Source organism: Poecilia mexicana, unplaced genomic scaffold, assembly GCF_051168715.1.
Source record: "Poecilia mexicana isolate PSO_F unplaced genomic scaffold, ASM5116871v1 scaffold_9, whole genome shotgun sequence".
Taxonomy (NCBI): Eukaryota; Metazoa; Chordata; class Actinopteri; order Cyprinodontiformes; family Poeciliidae; genus Poecilia; species Poecilia mexicana.
Genome location: NW_028263378.1, coordinates 9,536,971 through 9,560,740, shown reverse-complemented (window position 1 = coordinate 9,560,740; position 23,770 = coordinate 9,536,971). Strand labels below are relative to the sequence as shown.

The 23,770-nt window shown below is 37.1% G+C and overlaps 1 protein-coding gene across 3 annotated transcripts; it reads left to right on the top strand.

Annotated features, from left to right (window-relative positions):
• The first annotated feature begins 44 nt into the window (after positions 1-44).
• Positions 45-23,770, top strand: septin5a (septin 5a). Of its 3 annotated transcripts, XM_014993610.2 has the most exons (12): positions 45-1,135; positions 1,280-1,293; positions 15,350-15,440; positions 15,634-15,720; positions 15,977-16,100; positions 17,229-17,363; positions 17,446-17,563; positions 17,653-17,754; positions 19,787-19,883; positions 20,576-20,753; positions 20,848-20,950; positions 22,619-23,770. In XM_014993610.2, exons 1-12 carry the CDS (start codon positions 1,090-1,092, stop codon positions 22,679-22,681), a joined length of 1,158 nt encoding a protein of 385 aa, XP_014849096.1. In that variant the 5' UTR covers positions 45-1,089; the 3' UTR covers positions 22,682-23,770. The 3 variants fall into 3 exon arrangements, with proteins under 3 accessions (XP_014849096.1, XP_014849093.1, XP_014849094.1); XM_014993607.2 differs by lacking the exons at positions 45-1,135; positions 1,280-1,293 and adding an exon at positions 10,295-10,810; XM_014993608.2 differs by lacking the exons at positions 45-1,135; positions 1,280-1,293 and adding an exon at positions 10,297-10,810 and having other exon boundaries at positions 20,576-20,711.

Genomic DNA, 23,770 nt, shown 5'->3' with positions numbered 1-23,770 from the left:
TTTAGGATGTTAGTTTCAGAGTTTAGTCAAAGATATCAAGTGTTTTCCAAACAGGATGTTTTTGTTTAGTCTGAGTTTCTTTTTTTCTTCTTCTTGTAGGATTTCCTTCCTGTTTGTTGGCTGCAGTGAGATCCTCTGTGTGGAGAAACACTTTCCTAATTATTTTAAACATTTATAACAATTGAAATCAACCAATAAGTCCTTCAAATTAACTAAAAAAATACAAATAGAATTATTTAAATGTACAAGTAATCTATACTCAAATAACCTTCATATGATGCTGAAAAGGTTTGAAACTCAACATAGACATTTATGGTGAGAACTGAAAATAAAGTTGAGGAAAATATGCTGTTATTTTATCTTTCTAAGGCAATCAGCCACAGTTCCTTCAGTCAGAGGCTTCTTCAGATTCTTTGGAATACTGACCGCTACCTGAGATCCTTCCTGCTCACAGCACCACCACAGAAAACGACTCTTTGAATGAAAATACTTGAATAATATGAGTTAAGACAATATTTCATTTCCATTTTGGACAATTGAATAAAAAGGAGACTAAGATTAAATGTCATAATCACAAAAACCTGAATTCATTACGTGTCATCAGATAGTTTCTGTTTTCATTTATTTTATATTTTGCGTGATACAATTTAATCTCATCGTATCTCCCTAAGGGAACCCTAAGATCTGATTGGCTGATCTGACAGCGACTCCATCTGAAGACCAATCAGATTACCTCAGAATTGTTAGCTCCGCCCACTACGAAGGCTAAAGCTAACATGAAAATAAAGGAATATTTTTGCAACACGGAGCTAAAATAATTGCATAAATATAAAAATAAAATCAATATTTAGAAAATACAAATGTTTATGATTACTTGCACGTTTATTTTTTTTGATTGTTTTTCATATTGATTATGAAATCGTGTTTTTATTCATATTTATGGAACGGTGCATTCACGTTCTCGAGCCTCCGTAGAGGAGGAGCCTTGCGCCGTCAGCTCTGCCCGCCCTCCTGCTGTCCGTCCCGGGGTTTGGAGGCGAGGCTGCGCCGCCGCTTCAGAGGAAACCGAGAGAGGAAAGCGGGTCAAACATGACGAGCAACATCAGGTATAAAAGCCGGATTCCGGTGAAAACAGGTGAGCGCTGTGTTTCTGTTTTCCCATTTTTGATATTTGCATTCTGATTATGGAGGATTTGTGCTCTGATTGCTTCATGTTTGCGTCTCTCTGGGCGTCGCTCCGCATCCCTGCACCTGCGCCTCCTCATCTATCCTCCAACAGAGGACAGCACGGAGGTAGGACACCATTTAAAGCGTTTTATTTGATGGAATCACGCTTACTGCAGGAGGTTTGGGCGAATGCTGAGGACTGCCATGCCTGTGCAGCAGGCGGAGCGCTGATCCACACACACATTTTCATTTTTAGACGCCTATGTGGAGCAGGTCGCTGCCTCCAGAGGCCAACACGGCACCGCAGCATCCTCCTCCAACATCCTCCATCCACAATTATCAGCGATTAGAGTCGCCTGATGATGAACTGACCTCATTTCGGATATTACGTCATTATTAGCTGCTCACTAATATTTAGTGGATCATTTCGGAACCATTGTTCATCTGAGAAGCACAACAGACACACGAGCCTTGAGGGGAGGTCGGGTCTCTGCTGACCCCAGGCGCTCCTCCTGCCCCTCCTCTTCCTCTATATGGTAATCTGGATGCAGATTTACATTAAAACACTCTAAAAACACAGGATGATTTCAGCCAACAAATCTGCTAAGTTATTCTTTTTAATGAGGCTGAGAAACTTCTTAGCATTAATTCACCATTACTTTAAAATGATTCAGAACATCATTCAACCTACGCCATGTTTTACTCAGAGGATGATGGTTTTTCTGAAATATTGTTAGTTTTGGGCCAGAACTATTAAATGGAGACCTTCAATCCACAAAATATTTCCATAAATGGTTTGTGGACCATCAGGATGGGTTTTGTCCAGTATGAGATGGACATTTATGTTATTTTGGTCAAAAGTATTTATGTAAAATTTCCCATAAATGTAGTTTTTTTTCTGGTTTCTTTTTTATTCTTGAATAGTGAACACTGATTGACTGAACACTGTTACTGTAAATGGTCATATTTTATGTATATATCCATCAGGTTTTAGGGGGAAAAACACAGAACCATTTTGGCTGCACTTGATCAGAATAATCAGTTTTTATAGTTGATGTTTTAAAGCTAAACATTTTAAACTTTCAGAGCAAATTGTTGTGCGATTCTCAGACTATCTTAGTGACAGATTTCATCAAGATGAGTCAGTGCTCTGAATTTATGCCAATTTCTGAAGGTGTTCCTCTGAGTTCTATATAAAGTCCATTTTTATTTATATATAAATAAACTGGATCAAAATATGGCTAACACAAATTTTTCACTTTTATCCTGATGTCAGTGATTTATTGCTTTACATTTTCTCTTGGACTGAACTTATAAGTTAATGTCTTTCATAAAAACCTATTTCTGAAATGCTGGGGAATTTCTTTTAGATATTTAAGTTAAACACTGCAAAAACACAACTTTACCAAGTTTTTGGTTAGTTTCTAGTGCAAATATCGTAGTATATTTGAAATAAGACGAAACTAACTTACAAATACTTTTTCAGCAAGATATAGGAGCTTGTTTTAAGTCAATAAATTATTAATACTTATGAAAAAGTGCTAAATCCACTGGCAGATTATTTCATTTATTACATGGAAAATAACTTGTTATAAGTGAAATAATCTGGCAGTGAAATTAGGACGTTTCCATCAATATTAGGGATTGTATTTACTGAAAACAAGCTCCTATATCTTGCTGAAAAATGATTTGTAAGTCAGCTTTGTTTTATTTCAGATTTACTGAGATATTTGCACTAGAAACTATAGATAAAAATACTTGGTAAGACTGTAATTGTGTGAATCGTGTCTCTAATGTGGGAGGAATTGTAGAAGAATCTTTTTTTCAGAAATTCAAACAAGTGACTTTCACAAACTCCACATAAATTTTAATCAGATCAGTTGGTAACCTTTGAGCTGCATAAGTCCAATGTGATTTTAACTATCGGTTTGGTGTACAAGCATAGCTAAGGCAATTAAATAGCATGATAAAAACATACATACTGCTTTATCTATTTTCAAGTATAGTTCATTATCTTCATTCTATCATGAAATGGTGTTATTTTGTGCGACCGTGTTGGTCTGGGTTCAACGTTTTAGAGTTTGCATGCAGAAACATGACCGATGGTTTTTCCTAAATCACTTTTAGATGTGAGTTTGTGGACGCAGGCTGTTTTTCCTGTGTGTCTCCACTCTGGAAATCGCTTCAGTGAACCTACTGCATGTGTCTGAGTTAATTCATGGTGTCGTAACCTCTGAGTGAGTCCTGACGGATGATCGATCCAGAATCATTGTTTCCCCCCTCACTCAACCCTCTCATCACTTCACCAGCTGTCAGAAAGCGTTGCCAGGAAACAGCCGGTTTTCCTTTCAAATACGTTTTCATCAGACACAAAGTGTGGTGGTCAGTCCACGTGTGGGCAGATATGAGCTGAACATCTCAGATTTGAGACAAAAAAAAGAGAAAATCATCAATAAAACTTTAAAACTGGAAAGTGCATCCAGTTGAGTGATATTAGAGCAGGAAAAAAATCCCCTTTGTTTGCACTTGTATTTATTTGTATTACAAAACGACTCAGTATATTTGGAGCCTTTTGTATACATATTACGCTGGATTAATAGTTTCGTAAACCCCACTATATCTCCCTCTGGTGGTTGTTCTTTGACATTGTTTTGGTTACCATAAGAGAGCAAAAAAAATCCAAGATGGCCGAACATAATGCCTAAGTTTTAAGCTAACATCAACCTTAAAACGTTGTTGCTTTGGATGAGATTTGACTGTAATTATGGACTATGACAGAAATAATAATCATGTCTGTGTTTTATGAAATTACTAACCTAAATTTGTTCATTTAGGTTAGGAATGGAAATTTTGCTTTCAGTAAGCAACAGGCTAGTTTGCGATGTTAGTTGGTGCTAGCATAGTAATGCACATTCCTTGCCTTATAGCTAAAATAAGCATTTTAGCTGTTTTTTAAAATGTATTGTTTATCATACCAGGTGGAATAAGTCAATGTAAGCAAACATGATAGTGATACCAAAACATTATAGTGGTAAAAGCTAACCTTAGCATTTTGGCTAATTTTAGCTTTTAAATTTCTTCAGTAATGTTCATGTTAACTAATGCTATGCTTCATATATTTCAGTTTTGCAATGGTAAAACAGAAAGCAACAGTCAGAGGTCTTTCTTCAATAAAACAGCAAAAAAAAGAAGCCTGTTTATTGGAGCACCAGTTTGCTTCAGGAGGCGTGAATGTGCGATCAAACTCTGATACGGACCAAAAACGTGAACTGGTTCGCCTAAAAATTTCCGTATTGGTTCGGTTGAAGTGAACTCGTCTCTAAAAGCAGGAAGCAAACTGGGTAAATACAACCAAAACAAACACGCGAGTCTAGTGCTAGCAGAAGAAATGACTCATGATGTTTTACCAAAGTCAAAAGAGAAATCATACAACAGCTAAAATCTGACCCTCCTTCACTTTTGTTTACATTTCGTGAAGAAAGAGGTTGCGCTCCTGTTTTCTTCAGAGCTGTTTTGTCGTTTCCTTCAGTGGTTTTGGGTGCAGCGCCACCGCAGGCGAGGAGGTGAACTAGTTTTTCAAATAGTTTGGGTTTGTTTGATACATTTCAGTGTGAAATTGAACCCAACCATCTGAAAATGTAACAAATTGCAAATTAAACAGCGTCTACCGGACTATGAAGTATAAAAACATTATCTCACCTCCTCATTCCACCTTAGAGTTCAGCCTCCTCCTCCGTCCTCTGTCTCCAAACTCACCCTCTCCCACCCTCACCGCCACAGATGGGACCTCAGTGAGGACCAGCTGCAGCGCAGGGACAGCTGTGTCTCTGGGGGTTTGGTGGAAGAGAGATTTAAAGCCCCCCAGTATGAAGGCAGCTCCTTTTTTGTGGTGTTGATGTGAGGTCTTCAATTTCTTATCTAATAATTGTTATCAACCCAAAATTAGCTTACTTTCTAGTGTGATATCAGTACGGTTCAGCAGGTGCTTAATTGTTGTTTCTAAAGATCTAGAAATGTTTCCTCAGATGCCCATAAAATCTACACAAACCTCTCCAGCTTCCTACTTTAGACGATAGACCTTGTGTGTGACGTGTGAAAACAATAACTCTGTTGTTTGTGTGAAAATCTGTGCTGTCTCAGGAGTTGTTGCCAAGCAAGCAGCTCAGAGAATTAACAAGTGTATAAAGGCACATTGTAGCATTTATGTAGACTGAAAACATGAACTTAAAGGTGATGCTTTTGGTGTGGCCAGAACCAATCACTGGTTCCGTACAAAAGTAGCAAAATATTTGAGTCTTGAAAGCAACCCAAACAGTTAAAAAAAAACATACAGCTGTTTTCTGATTATTAGTGGATGTTTTTAAGCTGTTTCAAAAATCACCTGATCGTTAAGTCGCATTTGAAGGGCTCTGCAACGTTACCTAGCAACCAAAGCGGAGCTCCAGCATGTTCAATCAGCTGGTTTGACTGCTGTATAATGGCTGCTGGAAAAGAAAAGTGTTTCCTTGACTTTATTCAGAAACCATTTGCTGCAATCTTCTTGGTTGTGCAGGAGGCTTCACTTCTGCTTTTCAGAAATGTGCGGTTGTATAATTGCGTATCTGTTTGCAGCCATTTTGAAACGTTGAGTTTGGGGTCGTGGTCAGCAGCAGCTCATTTGGATTTAAAGTGACAAGACACCCTGAAACAGCATCATTCTGGAAGGAGCTCAAAATAGGCAGAAGGGAGCAGACTGAAATCTCTATCTAAAAACGATTTTGTGCAACAAATGTAGAGAACATGTTTTGTGCAGCCCATAAAGTTATCCTCACATGTTGAAGGAAGCAACTAAGTTTATTTAAGTTTTGTAATGGCAGACAAGTACAAGCTAAATATCATCTGGACAAACATCTTGTGTTCATTCAAGACCAAAATGGACCTTTTGGAAAATGGTTCCAACTACTAAGCCTGGCTGCAGTGTCTTTTCACAAAGTGAATGAAATAACCAACATGGAGGATTTTCTCCAAATTCTTCTTCTCCCCCTCAGATCAATATTTGGACGGCTGCCTGGCAGCGTGTTAGCTCTCCTTCAGCAGTTTGAGGAGTTTATGCCCTGCAGTCTGCTTTTCTGTCACACTGACGCATACATGTAGTGTGTATGATCCAGCTGAGTGTGTATGATCCAGCTGAGTGTGTGTGATCCAGCTGAGTGTGTGTGATCCAGCTGAGTGTGTGCGTGGTGCGTGCGTGTGTGTGTGTGTGTGTGTGTGTGTGTGTGTGTGTGTGTGTGTGTGTGTGTGTGTGTGTGTGTGTGTGTGTGTGTGTGCGTGTGCGTGTGTGTGTGCCCCACCTGAATGTCCTTTTCTCTTCGGTTTCAGTCCTGGAGCGGCTTTTGCTCTAAGAAAGCTTTTAGAAAGTGGTCGAAGGACGACCCAGAAAGCAGCATCTTGCTTCCAGCCTCGCTTAGCTAGCTGTGAGAGTTCAGTGAATTTTCTATATATTAAATATTTAACTTTCCATAAGATGTATTATCTATTGGTATTGATCACTTTTCTATACATTCTTGTTGATTTACTTCCTTAATTTCTAGTGTCTGTAGCTTGAGGTTGAAATCTCCCTTTCATCCAGTCTGTGTTTGTGTTGTAATATCACATGGATGGATTTCTGTTCTTCCTTCAGCTGCTTGCAGTGGGAAGTTGTGGTGTGATGAGCACTATCTGGGTTGCATTTACTGCTGTGGTTCTCTGGGAATCACTTCAACTCTGAATAAGCAAGAGGAAGGGGCTGAGTGATGCCTGCTGATTTAGTCACTGACCTCTGGATCTTGGCCTCTGCAGACCATCCAACAATCTGACAAATGCAGCAGGAGCCGGAAATATGCACTTCTTTGTCACTAATGGGAAAGAAAAAAACCACAGAAATGTCAGCAGCAGAAAGTCTAATGCTGTAGGGAGGCTCCAACATGCTGAAATTCACTTTAAGTGTTATAAATAACATATTTTTTATGGTTTCTGAAGAAAGTAAAAATGCAAAACAGAAAAGATTTCTTTCTTTTAGCTCTAAAAGTAGATAACTAATAGTCTTGTTTTCTGTCTTTTCCATTTACCGAAATTAGTACTTACTGGATAAATATGATTGCTATCAGCAATGATTGGTTTTTAACATTCTAAATGAGCAAAAATAAAGGTATTTTAAAAAATGACAAAAAAAAAACTAATTTTAGCATTGATAAAAAAAATTTAGTGAAACAAAAACATTTCATTCTGAAAATAATTTGTGCTAAAAATATTTAAAAAATTAAGAAAGAAAAAACAGTTTTCTGCATTTATTTGAGTCCATAGTGTAAACTCCAGAGTTTCATGCCAACATTCACTGTGTTGAGTTTTTAAGTGGTGAAATTTTACCACTTATCGCTCACAAAGTGAGAGAACAGCTTACTTTCACTCATGCTGAATATTTAATTGAAGTTGTAACAATAGAAATGTAGATAAGTGATTATATTTGGCCTGTTTGTCTGGTTTTGTGTTTGTGAATGGGAAAACTGGGACAGCTGGTTACTGAGAGGGACGAACTGTGGGGGTTAAAATGGGGGGCCAATTAAAGACATCTGCTCCTTTCTTTTGCTCAGACCGTCACTCCCACATCGTTCCACTCAAACTCATAACTCACTCTGCTGGGGTCTTCACTATCCAACTAATTAATCAACCACAGTTCCATTATTTCAACTGGAAACACTGGGATTTCCCTTTCCTAACTTTATCCCAGTTTCGTCCTCTGTCGCCCTCTGGTGGTGGGCTGAAACATGCTGTACGTGGCATCAGCGCTGTCACGTCAGCGGGAAGAAAAACAGTCCTCCTTCTTTTATTTCAAAGAATGTTTAACTTCTGCTGCCCACATTATATGTTAGTCAGACACACCCATCAGACACACACACACGCATACACACACACACATGCCGGTGTAACATCTGGAATCAATCGGCTTCAACCTCTGCCATGAATGTACCTCAGCTGCACACATATAGAAAAACTCCTGCAATGCCAAGAAGAGAAGACATCTTGGCTGATTGTTTCTTTATGCCAGTTGAACGCAACTTTTATCACCAACTGCACATAAAGTATTTTATTTCAGCTCAGATTACAGCACTGTGTCACTTCTTTTTCTTCTCCTTCTAATATAAGACTACAAATTAACTGCTACAGTAAGCTAATATTGTGTTAGGAAAAGAGGAGATTAGTTACTTTGTGTGCGGTGATATATTTTTATATCGATCCGAAACCAAGTAAATACAAGGCCAGTGTCGTCAATACCAATACTTTTTATTTTAAGGGCACCTACTATGCAAATTTCACATTTTACACATTTTTATGCTTCCATTCAGATCTCACTTTCATCTGAAAACATCCCAAGCGCTTAAAGAAACAATAAGTTAATGTTTTTTGGTGTCTAGAAAACAAGCCGGTTCAGAAACCTCCTGATTTTAAGTCACATTCATGCACTGCGCAGTTGCCTAGCAACCCTAGCTAAGTCCAGCCCCGTTACTTAGCAACCCAAACGGAACTCTGGCAGTTTAGTCACCTGGTTGTACAAAAGCAAAGACAAGTGTTTTGTTGATGACTTACCACTCAGAAATGATGTTTATTAAATGTCCACAGACCGTTTTTATAATTGTGTATGTGTGTTTGCGGCCATTTTGTGAGTGGGGGGGGCATGGTCAGCAGCTAATTAGTTCCAAATCTTCCTTGCTATCACTCTAATCTTTAGTTCCCACCACTGATTCTCTTTCCCACTGTCAAAAGAAACATGTTGGTAAATTTGAAATATTATTTTAAACCCAAATCTGCCTGGGGTTTGATTAAATTTGGTTCTAGCTGTATTTAACCATCATAGGTCAGTTCATGTCTCCTGTTGTTTAATCAATCCACATGATTTCCATTCATTTTGTTTCTGGTTCATGTTTAGTGGAATTAACTGAAATGACTCATAACTCTGAATGACCTCTTTTCGGTAGATATTATACCCCACATGTGCACACACAACACTTTCCTGTCTGTCTGCTCGTCTGACCAGTGGCTGTTTGTGGTATGGGCCACATGGGCGGTTACCCAGGGTGGCAATTAGAAAGGTAATAGGGGAGTGGCACAAGCACTGTTTAAAACAAGTGTAGTCAGAAGGAAGTTTGTGCTTGCTGCTGAAACGAGTGTTGTGGCAGAATGTGTTGCTAAAACTACAAACTAAAATGTTGAAGTATGAATAAATAGTGTTCTCTGCATTCAATGAGTATTTCCTTAAGTTAAATAGTATTAACTTTTTGTCTGTGTACAGACAAAAAAAATGCATTGATTTGACTGATAAAATAATACTTATTAAAACAATTTGTTACCTTAAAGGTTCTGTTTGTGAGGGCCACATAAAGACACATTGTGGGCTAGATTCGGCCCCCAGACCTTGAGTTTGACACATGTTCTGCAGAGGTTAAGTTTGATTTAATAATAATAATAAAACATTGGGAAAACAAGCAAACAAAAGAGGAGCTTAATTTTGTCATCTTATTTGATGAAGAATGATTAAGTAATCTTTTTTTATCTAGTTTCTAGAGGAAATATCTTATTACACTTGAAATAAGGCAAAATTAACTTGAAAGTAACTTCAGGACTGTAGGTAGGAGCTTGTTTTAAGTAAACAATTCTTGAATATTGATGAAAAGTGCTAGTTCCACTGGCAGATTATTTAAAATGTTTTGTATGTGGAAAAAAAGCTGCCAATTTTATCAATATTGAAGAATAACTTACTTAAAACAAGCTTCTATATTGCTGAAAATTTACTTGTAAGTTAATTTTGTGTTATTTCAAGAGAAAAGTTTGTTTTTGCAATGCCATGACACTGAATGACGTTAATAAAATAGTTATTTAAACATGTTGTGCTTTCAGAATTGCTGTTTAATTGAAGTTTGTTTTTTCCTCTCTGTAAGGTTCAAATCAGCACATTCATAAACCTGAGCGCTGGATGACTGGCAGGTTAATTTTTTTATTGTGATAACCTCACTGCATTTGTCTGTACTTGCAGCGTTTGTCACACCAAAAGCTTTTGTTTCCGTCAGGTTGAAACAGGTTCCTTTAGGTTTCACATGTCGAGCAAACCAAAGGGAATGAAGCTGGTCATTTCAGAGTTTGGAGATTTTATTTTTCATGTGTCTGTCTGAGCGGGGGGAGGGAATCTGGACTGAATGAATGGGTTTCCTTCAGACCTTTGCCTCTTCCATCCCTCCCTTGTTTCCTCCCTCAAATTGCCACCTCTCTCTCTCTCTCTCTCTCTCTCCCTCCCTGCTTGCCTCCACTTTTCGAAGGGAAACTTTCTTCATACCTGTCTGAACAGGGAGAGCCGGACCGCTGTAGGGCACAGAAAAGATAGAATTAAACAAAGCAGCGGGGCTGGGAGGAAAACAAACGAAGGGAGTGTAGGACAGACGTATGCAAGGAGAGAAAACAGGAAAAGAGACGTTTTTTTCCTTCATTCCCTGCTGGTCTGCTGCTTCAGTTTTGTGAGACCGGTGGCTATTTTGGTCCGTCAGTGTCGGAGCGGTTTAGGATGGATGCCATCATGCTGCAAGAGAAACTGGTGGAACGGCTTCTGTGCCCACGAGTGAGAACCGCAAGACAGAAGGTAAAGAGATGGATATATATGGATACATTCAGCAAAAAGTTCATTTTAATAAATAAACGGACCATGTAGTGTACTAGAAAGTATACTTATTCCAACTAAACTGGGACATTTTTAAGTTTGTAACAAGTAAACTTAAGTGTACTGTTATAAGGTCATTTTAAGTTTACCAAATTATGCTTTACTAGGCTTATATTTGTGGTTTATTTATGAAAGGGACTAGAACTTGATTCATAAAGTTAAGTCAAATGTTTCTGTTTTTTTAAAGTGTGTAAAGATTTAGCTACTTACTGTAAACTTTATCACTGAGCATGTAAGTTTATAACAGATAAAACAGCAAACTTATTCTGCCATATTAAATGTAGCATAACTTAACTTTATTCTGGACTTTAATCAAGATTTAAACTATCAGTACTTTGTGGCAGAAATGAGCTTTACTAATGTACACATATAAGCGTTAGCATTATTAATGTACTCAGTTGAATACTTTTCAATGTATTCTGAAGTATATGAAATATAAAATATATAAAGTAATATTTGCTTTACACTCATAGCACACTTGAATAAACTACTTTTATCTAAGGGTACATTTAAACAAATTAGGCAAAACGTGTGAAAAATGTTGAAACGACCCTATTTGCATGATTATAAAAAAGCATAAAGAACTGAGTTGATCTTTCGCTTTAAAATTTCTGCCAACTTATTTTTCTCAGATATATTTCTGCAGGGTGTCAGATTATTGCTGAGGGGGATTCCTTTCCAGCCTCATCACCAGCTCGTCTTTCACCTCCTGCTCTTTTTGTTTTGCATGTGCGTAAACACTTGTGTGTCTGTTTTAATAAATGCGATCCTCACCCGAGGGAAGGGAGCCGTCGGAAACGCCTGTGACAAGTTATGACAGTGTGTGAGGACGCTCGCTGCGCGTCTGACTGGGTTAGAAAAGGAGCTTTTCAGGTCTGCTGAATGTAGCTTCTGTCCGTGTGAGTGAATGCTCTCTGCAGGGCTTGAATGTTTGTTTATCTCTCCACTTGTTGGCGCGTTGTACTGTAGGGTCAGGGTGACGCTCCGCCAGATCCAGCGGTAGCAGGAGCTGCTGTGCCACACAGTGGGAGACTGGTATCCTGTGGTTCCCTTTGTGTTTCTGGAAAGTCTGAGGCGTTGGTTATTCTCAGCCACTCTCAGAGGAATGCTCTGCACGAGTCTTTCCATATATTTGAAGCTTTTCTGTCTGCTGTGGTAATTTTATTGCGGCACAAGCTCCTCAGATCTTTGATTTAATTTGTCTTGACATTAAAAGTCCTCTCAGCTAATTGGAGTCTGCTTCTGCTTCTGACGTTTTTCGGGGATTTTTGTTTATGATTTTGGTGCAAAAATTGCAAATCAGTTGTGTAGTTCTTTGATAAATTATGTGCCCCATCTTAAAGATTTCTACTTAAGGGAAGTTATTATGCAAAATTCACTTTTTGTATGTTTTATACCATTTGGTATGAAAACAGCCCAAGTTCTTAAAAAAAAAAAAACCCACAAAGCTGTTCTTTGGCATTAAGTTAATGTTTTTTGGTCTTTGTGAGGTTACATTCAACTGACACTGCGCCGTTACCTAGCAACCCCAGCCAAGCCCAGCCCGTCTCCTAGCAACCCAGGCTGAGTTCCAGTACTTTTGGACAACTAGTTTCACAGCTGTTTGCGCTGTACAGTAGAAAAACAAGTGTTTCGTTGTTGATTTGCCATTCAAAAAAAGATGTTTCACATTGTAAAATAAGACAAAAAGTCGATTTTTAAATGGTGATTATATTTTATTAAGTGTATAAAAGTGTTAGTTGTTGTTTTGTGTTCTTGTGTGATCTTTTACAAGTCCTTCATGATCTCTACGAGTAATTTGGGAAGTTTTTTTTGTTCCATGTTTTCTCCACTTGTGGATAATGTCTGTAAAATGGGTTTTACTGGAGTCCCAAAGGTTTACTAATGGCTTCATAACCTTTCCACATCGATCGGTGTTAATGACGTCAGATGCTGGCGCTAGTTCATGTTGTCAAACATGTTCTGTTTTACTGATTTCCTGATTTTAGAGGTCGTGCAGTAAAAAGGGATGGGCTATTGAATTTGAACTAAGTTGCCAAAAAAGGTGTGATTAATCATATTTAATTAATGAATCAGCAATTATATTAGTAAAATGTTATCTTATTTTAAATATTTTGATGATGTGATGTATTTGTTATGAAAAAGCAAAGAAATAAGATATACATACCTCTGTAACACTGTTTCACAGCACTCTGTATGTTATATAATTTTAAATATATTTTTTTAAAAAGATTAATTTGACATGAAAGAGCATTGTATTATAACCACATTGTCATTTAGGAAATTTACTTAAAGAAAAATCAAAATCTTTGCACATCTATAATTGGAACATGTGCAAATTGGTCAAACCTGGAAGTCAAAAAAGTGAAACTAATATACAACATTTTGTTGCTTTGCTTTGCCAAAGTCTGATACCGAAACGTTTCATATTAAAAGTATGACAGTGGGTAGGAGTCAATGAGTTTTTTATGTTTATATGTTTACATAAAAAACAGATCTCTCTTCACAGTGAGATCAGAAACGTCTGTAGTTTGTTTTTAAACTTTTTTTATTAAGGTTTTTTTTTTTTTTCTTTTTTGCAATGTTGTAAATAAACGTGTTCAGTTATTTGACGTTTGATTTGACTCAAAGTTGAAACCTATTGTATTTTAAATCGTTGTGCTAAGTGACCAAGCTACAAGCAAAACAAATCAATAACAGGCAGACATATTTCCAAACAGCCAAACTGTTTTTTTTTTTGTTTTTTTTTTACCAAACAAAAAGCATTCTTTCGGCAAGCTAACAGGGTGCAGCATTAGGTGGGGGAGGGTCAGTGTATGCTGGCATGACATTAAGAGGACCTTATACTGTAGAAATGGTTGAACATTTGAGCAATTTTGAAAACTAACACCTTGGTTCACATTTTATATGATGGCGGCCATATTGGATTTTGGGGGTATTTTTTTTTTTTTTAGTTGTTCCAACCCAGATTAATTCCTATTGATTTTTCTCATGTACAGCTAAAAAAAAATCTGACATGTGAGTACAGAAGTGATATTTCTCTCATCTGGAGATGTAGAACAATGGTCTGTAATGTCCGTCTAACATCTGGCATCCCCCATGTTTCACATGTTTCCCTGCTTCTTCATGCCTGAATCAGATCAATGGTTTCTTATCTTCTGTTTCTGAAAGAATCAGAAAGAGTCTCAAAAGAAGTTGATGCAACTCCTTGGTAGTTTGAGTCAGATGATTTTATACACAGAAGAAAGCTCATGGTGCAACATCAAGTAGGAATGTGAAATCAGTTCCTCTAAATATCTGACTCAAAGTGACGTGTTATAATCCACATTACAACACAACAGCTGCTGAGACAATTATGAGGTTTTCTTTGAATTTTTTTAAGATGGCAAAACCTTCTAAGCAACAAGAAAATTTAAAACAGAAACTTTTATTTCCCTTTCTGTGTTAATCTGGATCCCTAAATTTTACCACCTAAAATAAAATAAATGTAACCACTGGAAGGAGTTACACTTTACAAAAATTCAAACTGTTTCTATGTAAAGCAGCAATTACAAGTTCCCGTGTCTCAGTGCACACATCAGATCTGAACTCTCAAAAAGACAAACGGGGCCACAAGGAACGCAGATGTTGCCACAACCTCACTGCAGAGGGATTAAGCAAAACAAGTTCCTAAAACTGTGGTCATGTGACATTCCTGCGAGCTCAGACAGAAACTGTACAGTTGAGAGAAACACGTGAATTAAGGACTGTTTTTGTGAGGTGTGATCTAAAACTCAACATACTAGAAGGAACGGAAGATATTAGAGTTTTTTGTTCCTGAAGCTTTCAGGATTAAGACGAGTATTTATTGAACCCATGTCTGCTGTTGTAGAACCGGCTTCTTTGTGTGTAGAAATAATGTTTTCTTAGCCTTTCAGTTTCTGATTGTCTGAAAAATACACAAAATCTCACCAAGTATTTTTGGTCTAGTATCTAGTGCAAATATCATAGTACATTTGAAATATGACAAACTAGCTTAAAAGTAACCTTTTGTTGAGATGTAGAAGCTTGTTTTAAGTGAATAATCCCTTAATATTGATGAAAAAGAAGTTGTTCTGGCAGATAAATTAACTTATAACATGGAACAAGTACTGAGTTATTTACTTAAAACAAGTTTCTATTTTTTTGCTGGAAAGTTACTTGTAAGTTAGTTTTGCTCTTATTTCAGGTTTACTAGAAACTAGACCAAAAATACGTGTTAATATATTAACAAACTATAGTTTGTGTTTTTGCAGTGTAAGGAATGCACTTCTGCTCTTATGGGCAGCAAATCCTCACAATTGTCTTAATGTAATATTTCTTATTTTAAATTAGATGAATTGTTTGTTTGCAAAGTCCACTGTTTTGAGATTGGTTTAATTTCAATAAAAACTGAAAATAGACAGCTTTCAGTAACACTTGTGTTTTTATTTTATCTTCTAGGAGAAACAGTATGTGGGTTTTGCAACTCTGCCAAATCAGGTCCACAGGAAATCTGTGAAGAAAGGCTTCGATTTCACCCTGATGGTTGCAGGTCAGTTTCTAGGATGTAAACAACTCCATCATATCTGTCAGTTTATCAGAAGAAAAATGCTGAACCGTCTTCCTTAGAGGATATGCTGTCCAGTTTTTGTCTGTTTCCAGATTTGTAATAATCCAAAAATGGATCTTTTTTGGATTTTGTTGATCTTTTTTTAAATATGTGATCACATCTCTGTGTCTTACAGGAGAGTCTGGTATGGGAAAGTCCACTCTGGTCAACAGTCTGTTCCTCACAGACCTCTACAAAGACAGGAAGTTACTAAATGCCGAAGGTGAATCTCCACTATGTCTTAGTTTTATTATTTAAAGTTTTCTGCTGGCTGCGACACAAGCATGCAGTTAAAAACAGTTCAGCCTTGACTAACATCCTTGCATTCATGTTCAAAGTCATTTCTTAATGTCCAGAATTACTAATATTATTTTTAGAGGTTATCTCAACGTAACCCAGCAGCAGAGCTTATTTTCCTCTGTCCCTGATGTATTTAATCCAATTCCCACTGACCTTCATCCTGCGCTGATGCTCTGCAGAGCGGATTAACCAAACTGTGGAGATCATCAAGCACACCGTCGACATAGAGGAGAAGGGAGTGAAGCTCAAGCTGACCATAGTGGACACGCCGGGGTTCGGAGACGCCGTTAATAACAACGAGTGGTGAGTTGGGCCTGCTGATTTAACTTTTTTACGCTGATGTCGCTGGGTTTGAGTTTCTACTGATTCTAAAAACAACTCAAGTGCTAAAAAATTAAAATAAAATAAAAACAGCCCGCCATTTTTTGTAGTAAATTAAGATTTTTTTGTTGTCTGTAAAACAACAACAACAACAACAACAAAAAAATTAAAAAACCTCCTGAATCAGCAGGCATTGCCCCGTTACCTAGCAACTCTAGGGAAGCCCTCGCCATTACCTAGCAACCCCAGCGGAACTAGTACATTTTCACAGCAGGTTTTACCACAATAGAATAGAATAGAATAGAATAGAATAGAATAGAATAGAATAGAATAGAATAGAATAGAATAGAATAGAATAGAAGAGACTTCATTGATCCCTCAGGGGAAATTGCTTATTCGTTGACAAGCTACTCCGTCTAAGGTTTTAAATATTAATAATTAAAGTATGACCATAAGAAATAACGTGTATAATATATGTACATACATATTTACCTAAGAGTGATGTAAGTAATTCAATATGACTGAATTAATAAATAAATACATTTATTGGCATGCACACGCAAATATGTTCATCTAAAAATAATTTATGTGCTGTACAAAGTGTTTTGTTGTTGACTTACCATCCAGAAACCACTTGCTTCAATCTTGTTGATTGTGCGGGAGGCTCTACTACTGCTTTTCAAAGATGTACGGTTGTATAATTGTGCATATTTTTGCAGTCATTTTCACCTATGAGTGTGAATGATGAGTTGGTGGGCGTGGCCAGTAGCAGATTAATTGGATTTAAAGTGAAAAGATGAACTAAAACAGCTCATTCTGAAAGGATAAAATAGGCAGAACTGATCAGACTAAAATCTCATCATCAAAGATTTATTTTGTACAATAAATGCATTGAACATGCTTTGTTTAGCCCATAAATCTACCCTAACCTGTTCAAGGAAACATAATAGGTCACTTTTAAATGATCAATTTCTCAACAGCAGATTCAACATCTCTGTTCCAAATATTGCACCATCTTGCCCATCTTGATGCACATCTTTTAAAATGTAATTTTCTTGTTAATGGTGCGGTACAAATAAATGTTTTCCTCTTAATTTGTCTTTGTTCTAGCTGGAAGCCAATCACAGATTATATCGATCAGCAGTTTGAGCAATACTTCAGAGACGAGAGTGGCCTGAACAGGAAGAACATCCAGGACAACAGAGTCCACTGCTGCCTCTACTTCATCCCTCCGTTTGGCCATGGGTAAATCACACATATTTATGCAACTTATACATATATGCAAAACAAAAGAAAACTAAGCTAGAGTCTGGATTTTTCTTCACAGCTTACGTCCCGTGGACGTGGAGTTCATGAAGGCTCTTCATGAAAAAGTGAACATCATTCCTCTCATCGCGAAAGCCGACTGCCTCACTCCCAACGAGATAAAAAAGCTTAAAGACAGAGTGAGTTTTCAGAGCGGCAGATTCACTGATTCAACAGCATGCTCTGTATCCGGATAAATGGAGATGTCTTTGTGTTTGTCCTCTGACAGATACGAGAGGAAATAGACAAGTTTGGGATCAAAGTGTACCAGTTTCCTGAGTGTGACTCTGACGAGGACGAGGAGTTTAAGCAACTCGACAAAGAACTGAAGGCGAGTTTTAGCTGTTTACTGCTGCAGCACCAACATTAGTGTATTTTTCAACACAATTTGTAAAAACACAACCTCCATATTTAATGCATTTATGAAGCCAGTAAAGAAATCCAACACCAGAAATAAATGCTTTTGTTTTTACGAAATCTGTGATGATACTTTTTGCCAGGAAAAAAAACAAAACATTTTCTGTCCTTTCACCACAATCCAGAGTTTGGTCTTGATAACACATTTACTGGACGATAAATTATCCCAATAATTATTGCAATAAACAATAATATCGTTGTTTTGAGACCATATATTGATAATGGCACAATAATGTAAGTCTGCCCTCTCAAAGTCCACAAACGTTTAATAAACATTTGACACTTGAACTGGAAGATTTTTAAAATATTCAAACATAAATAAGCAAAACAACAAATTAAATGGATTATGAAGTTTCTATAAACAAAGTTGTCCATCAGGGCTTGGTGAGACCAATACTCCAGTTTTTGGTAGAAAGAGAAAAACAATCAGTGATTCAAACAGACATTATTGAGCTCTTTTATTTATCCTGTGATTAATTGATTTATTGCTTACATTCAATATCTGTTTGCTGGATACTCCAGGATTTTTCTAAACATTTTTTTAATGAATGCATTTTCATTAGTCAGACTCATGAAGGCTTTTGGTATATTTATGTAATTTATTGGATTATCTGTAATTAACTAAATATAGTTTGCTGTAAAACCCATTGTTGCACACCTTTTGTGGTTTTTCACCCACAAATAATTTCAGTCTTATGTAACAATGGTGTTTGCTACTTCCAAGTAAATGCAGTTTTAGCAGAAAACATTAGAAAAGTGTTACAGTAATGTGCTTAAATTAAAGATCAGGCATTTGGGATAAAAAGTTTTTTACAAAAGGCGTTTTTTTTTTGTCTGGAATTAAGCAGCTGCAGTAGAAACAGATTAAAGTTGCATGATTTTCTGAAGTTCATTCTGAAAAGCTGCAGCTGAGATCGCTCTCTCATAGCTGTGTGTAAAAATCTGAGCACACAATGGTGGCCTTGTCTGAGGGCAGCCAAGCTGTGTTAATTTAAGCATATTTAGCTGTTGATTTGGCAGGAATTGAGTTAACATTGAGCAACTTTGTCTGAACCATGAATAGTGAATCCTCTGAATATGAAGGAGTTAAAACATGTAGCTGGGATATTTAAACCTTTTGTCATGGAGAGGACTTCAGGGGCTGCAAACCTTTTAGTATTTCTGTTTTTAATTATAATTGCAATAAACTACTTTACAGTAAACTAATCACAATATTTTAATATAATTTTTTTTTCATCAATTTATTATGTGGTATTGTTTGTGTACAGCTCTTTGTTGCAGTTTTAATCTACTTTTAAAATTGATAAATAAATAAATTTGATATTGATGTTGATTATAATAACTAAAGCAGTCAGATTTCTGCAGACAAGCGATCTATCAATTATTGTAGATTGAAAACATAAATATGACTTGCAGGTTTGCTAGATTATTTAAAAAAACCAACAATAAACCACATCCTAAATTTATCAAGTTGATCCTTTTTTTTTTTTAGATTTTTTGTGTCTTTTCAGCATCATAAACAGTATATGGCTCACTCTTGCTTTATTTTGAAAAGTTATTAAACAGGCAAAGTCACTGGATGTTTCTGTTTCCATTTTACTAACAAATTCAATTAAATTAAAAGCAAAAACCTACGCGCATATTTTGCATTGCACTATAGATTTTCGTTGAATGGTTAAAATATATCCACTCTTATTTTGAAAAGTTGCAGTGTCTCACTCACAACAAATAAAATCGTGAGGTGTGAATTTGCTTCATCTGCCTTTAAATGCCATAAAATAAACAGCATGCAGTTTGTTGCGTGTCTCGACAGTCCCAGTGATGCATCTCTTCAGCTGCTTGTCTTTAGAGAATGTGTCTAGCTATGTGAATGTGCACCAGCATGCATAGTCAGCGTTTCCCGTACAAACTGGGGTCAAAGTAACAGCCCGTCCTTATTCGTGCAGGAGTGCACGCCGTTCGCTGTGATCGGCAGCAACACCGTGGTGGAGGCGAGAGGACAGCGGGTCAGAGGAAGGCTGTACCCCTGGGGGATCGTTGAAGGTAAATTCATGAACGATGCATTCCTTCAGCTGCTTTTCCATTAAAGCTGCAGTGTGTAGCTTTAATAAAAAACATCTGGGAAAAGATTGATCTCCTCCCTGATCGATTATTGGATTATCTGGATTCTCTACCCACTGAAACTAAAACAAACATGTTTTAACCAGACAAAAACACACATCTGTAGTTTCTATTAAGTTTTTTATTTAAAGAAACTGATTTGGAAAATGTAATTTTGTCTGATTTTGTTATTTTTCTGTTACTAAAATGAATTATTGTAATATTCGTCCTTAAAATACCAAAATTTCCACTTAATTTAAGATTTTGGTCCATCTGTTTATGTTGTTTTTAGATGATTGATAATTGTATCAGTTACTCAAAAACATCTGGAATGTAAAATGTCACAAATCACCAGACACTGCCTTGTTACCTAGCAACTCCAGACAAGTCTGGGCCGTTGCCTAGCAACCCTAGCGGAACTCTGGCAGATCAGTTACCTACCTTTTTACTCTTACTTGAGTTAAATTCTCCCAACCTCTGCATACATGTGGACTTTATAGATTAAATATTTGACTGAATTTTATTTAAGGGTATCGATACTTAGAGGTTTATGGAAATGATCCGGTGGTGTAAATCCTTGTGTGGGAATGCTGTAATCTGGCTTATTGATTAAACGCAGATGTTTCTCTCCACAGTGGAAAACCAGTCGCACTGCGACTTTGTGAAACTGAGGAACATGCTGATCCGCTCGCACATGCACGACCTTAAAGACGTAACCTGCGACGTCCACTACGAAAACTACAGAGCGCAGTGCATCCAGGAGATGACTAGGTTTGTCTCTCTGTGTGAGAAAGAGTCTGATGAGGAGAAAAGGTGCAAAATGGCAATGTTTCATGAACCTGGCGCTGATGTTTACAGACCGAAGACAACGTTTCATCCCTCATCTGCTTTCTGTTTCGTCTCGTAGTAAACTGGCTCAGGATAACCGGATGGAGAGCCCAATCCCCATCCTGCCGCTGTCCACTCCAGACGCAGACACTGAGAAGCTAATCAAGATGAAAGACGAGGAGGTCAGAAATAGCCTAGACTTTTTGTTTAAAAAAAGCTGAGGAGAGCTGAATGGTGTAACAGTAGTTTTTTTCTCCAGCAAGAACAAACCAGGTACTCATGACTGATAATTAGTTACTCTGAGTCAGTGGTGTCCAAAATAGTTAAGTTAAAAGTACATGAGGCCACAAAAAACTTTTTTTCACCTTTTTCTATTTATTTTCTCAGTAAGGGGCAAAAAATATGTAGAAAACAGATCAACAAATCATTGTAGATAGAAAACATAAAAAAGATCTAAAAATTTCTACATTTTTTCAGGGTGTAGTTCTCTCTTGGCCAGTGGCCGCTGGAGGTTGCACCAGATATAGACAATAGATGTAGGAGGACATAAACATGTCTACAGTTAATTGCCTTTCCACTTCACAATCCAGTTTCATAAAATAATTCGCAATATAACTGAATGAATCATAACGGGACATGTTGCAATAATTCCCAAAGTAATAAATTCAAAACCAGATGGACTGTTTGTAATTGAATCTGCTTACATTTAACTGAGGCCTTCAGTGCTTGTCTTTATAAAAACAAATATCTCTGCTATGTCGTCCAAAAAAATGATATTGAATACATTTAATTGGATTCAGAAAAGTTTTTGTCCAAATCTGCTACTTAGAGTTGCTTTAAACACACCAAACCCATAGGGGGCAGTGTAGCGCAAAGCTACACCCACGTCAGACAATCAGATTGCTTAAAAACAAGCATGATCACTATGAGAAATATGAAACTATAGAATAGAGCATGTTATATTATGTAAAAGACATGAAAAAGAGACAATGTGAGGAGAAAGTTTGAAAATATTATGGAAAAGATTAGTAAGGTCGATACTTTGAAAAAGAACTACAATGACATGCTAATCATTAATCATGTGCTAACATATGCTAGTAATTATTCAATTTTTAATGAAAACTAAATTGCTTCATAGAATTTGATTATATATTTAAGCAGTGTTTTTTATAAATTAGATCCTCCATGCCAGCAGATGGCAGTAACGTTTCTTACAAACTGGCAATAAAAATTAAGAAGTGTCAAAGTACATAAATATATTGGCGGATTTCTTAAATCTCCACTTTTTAACAAATATAATCATTTTTAACAGTATTAAACTGAGTTTTTGTATGAATGAAAGTCCAAAGCGCATAAAAATGTATTTGTTTTCCCAGATAACAGGAGTTAAAGGGAAGAAATTAAAATGTGCTGGGCCAATTTAAGCTAATTAAATTAGAATATGACGGTTTAATGGGAACTGACAAGCAGCTATTGGATAAAGTTAGCAGTTTAGTGCTTGACACTACTGGAAGGACAATCATAACAAACACTCCTGAAAAGTGTGGAATTTAATTTATTAGTCTGTAAGCATTAATAAGTCTGGAAAAAAGGATGAAGCATGTTTGAATTTCAATTAAATTCAATTCAGTTTCTTTATATATACAACAAATGTCGTCTCAAGGCAATTGCAAAAAATATGTTAATTCAATCACACACACATTTCAGTTGATCCTAGTTATCAAATATTGCAGTATAATCAATTAATTATTCAAAGTAGCCATTTATATTCTAATTTTTTCATGAACAGCCTGTTTATTTCTGAAAACACGCAGGTTATTTATGATGTGTTGACTTTAATCCCTCTGCAGCTCAAGCGGATGCAGGAAATGTTGAATAAGATGCAGCAGCAGATGCACGACAAGGATCAGTGACATATCCAGAGCTGCCCTGCAGCGCCACCTGCTGTTCCTCTCCTGGAATGACAGTGAGACCTTCAGACCTGGATTTGGATTGTTCTGAGCGGCAAACCCCAGCGGACTCTGCATTTCTCTTCAGTTTGGTGCTCCATTTTGTCTGTCTGCCTGGAGGTTGTTTGTGTTTTCCAATTTTGAGCCCCTGGCTGTGACATCAACTCGAATAATTTTAAGATATAATTTAAATAACTTCTCAGTATCTAATTTATAACGCAGTGCTTAACATTTTTGGATATAATGTGAGGTGTTTTGTAAAGAGCTGTAGGCTAATGATTAGATTTGAACATGGGTGTTGTTTTTATTATGCAAGTCTGTGTTGGATATGCGAGTGTATCATAATATTTCTTCCACTCCAGGTTTCCGTCCATTTTCCCCTATTTTCCCCGTTTGAGGAAGTTCCAATTCATTGAAATCAAACATTTGCTGTGAATTTCTTCATTAACATTTAGAGTTTCTTATGGTCAGTGTAAACATCTTCTTCCAGGTTTTTTAACGTGAAGTCTGGGCTTAAAATGCACCCACTGCTAACAGCTAAAACAAGGGTTTGTGCATTAAAGAGTGCATGCGTGCGCATGCTGTCATTACTCATATCTCCTGGAAGCTTTGGGCCTATTTTTTACTGCTTATTATCCAATTCCTTGTGCTTGTATTTAATGCCTCCAGCGTGGTGTTTGTGTTGTCACCACAGCATCATGGGAAATAAGTGATGAGGAGCCAATACCACGTCTGTGCTTCTGTTTTAAACTTATCGTTGTTCACTTAACGTAGTGAAAAATCCATGTGAGCTAAGGCTGCAGAGTGTGTGCAGGTGACTGTGTGTGTGTGTGTGTGTGTGTGTGTGTGTGTGTGTGTGTGTGTGTGTGTGTGTGTGTGTGTGTGTGTGTGTGTGTGTGTGTGTGCGTGCGTGTTTGTGTGTGTGTGGGTGTGTGTGTGTTTGTGTGTGTTGACTTTACTGCTGCTGATGACCTGTACAGCCCTGAAGGCTGTGAGCTCAGTCTTTGTGCCCCATTTTGCAAAGGTGTGATAAATAAACTCCTCTTCTTGTCA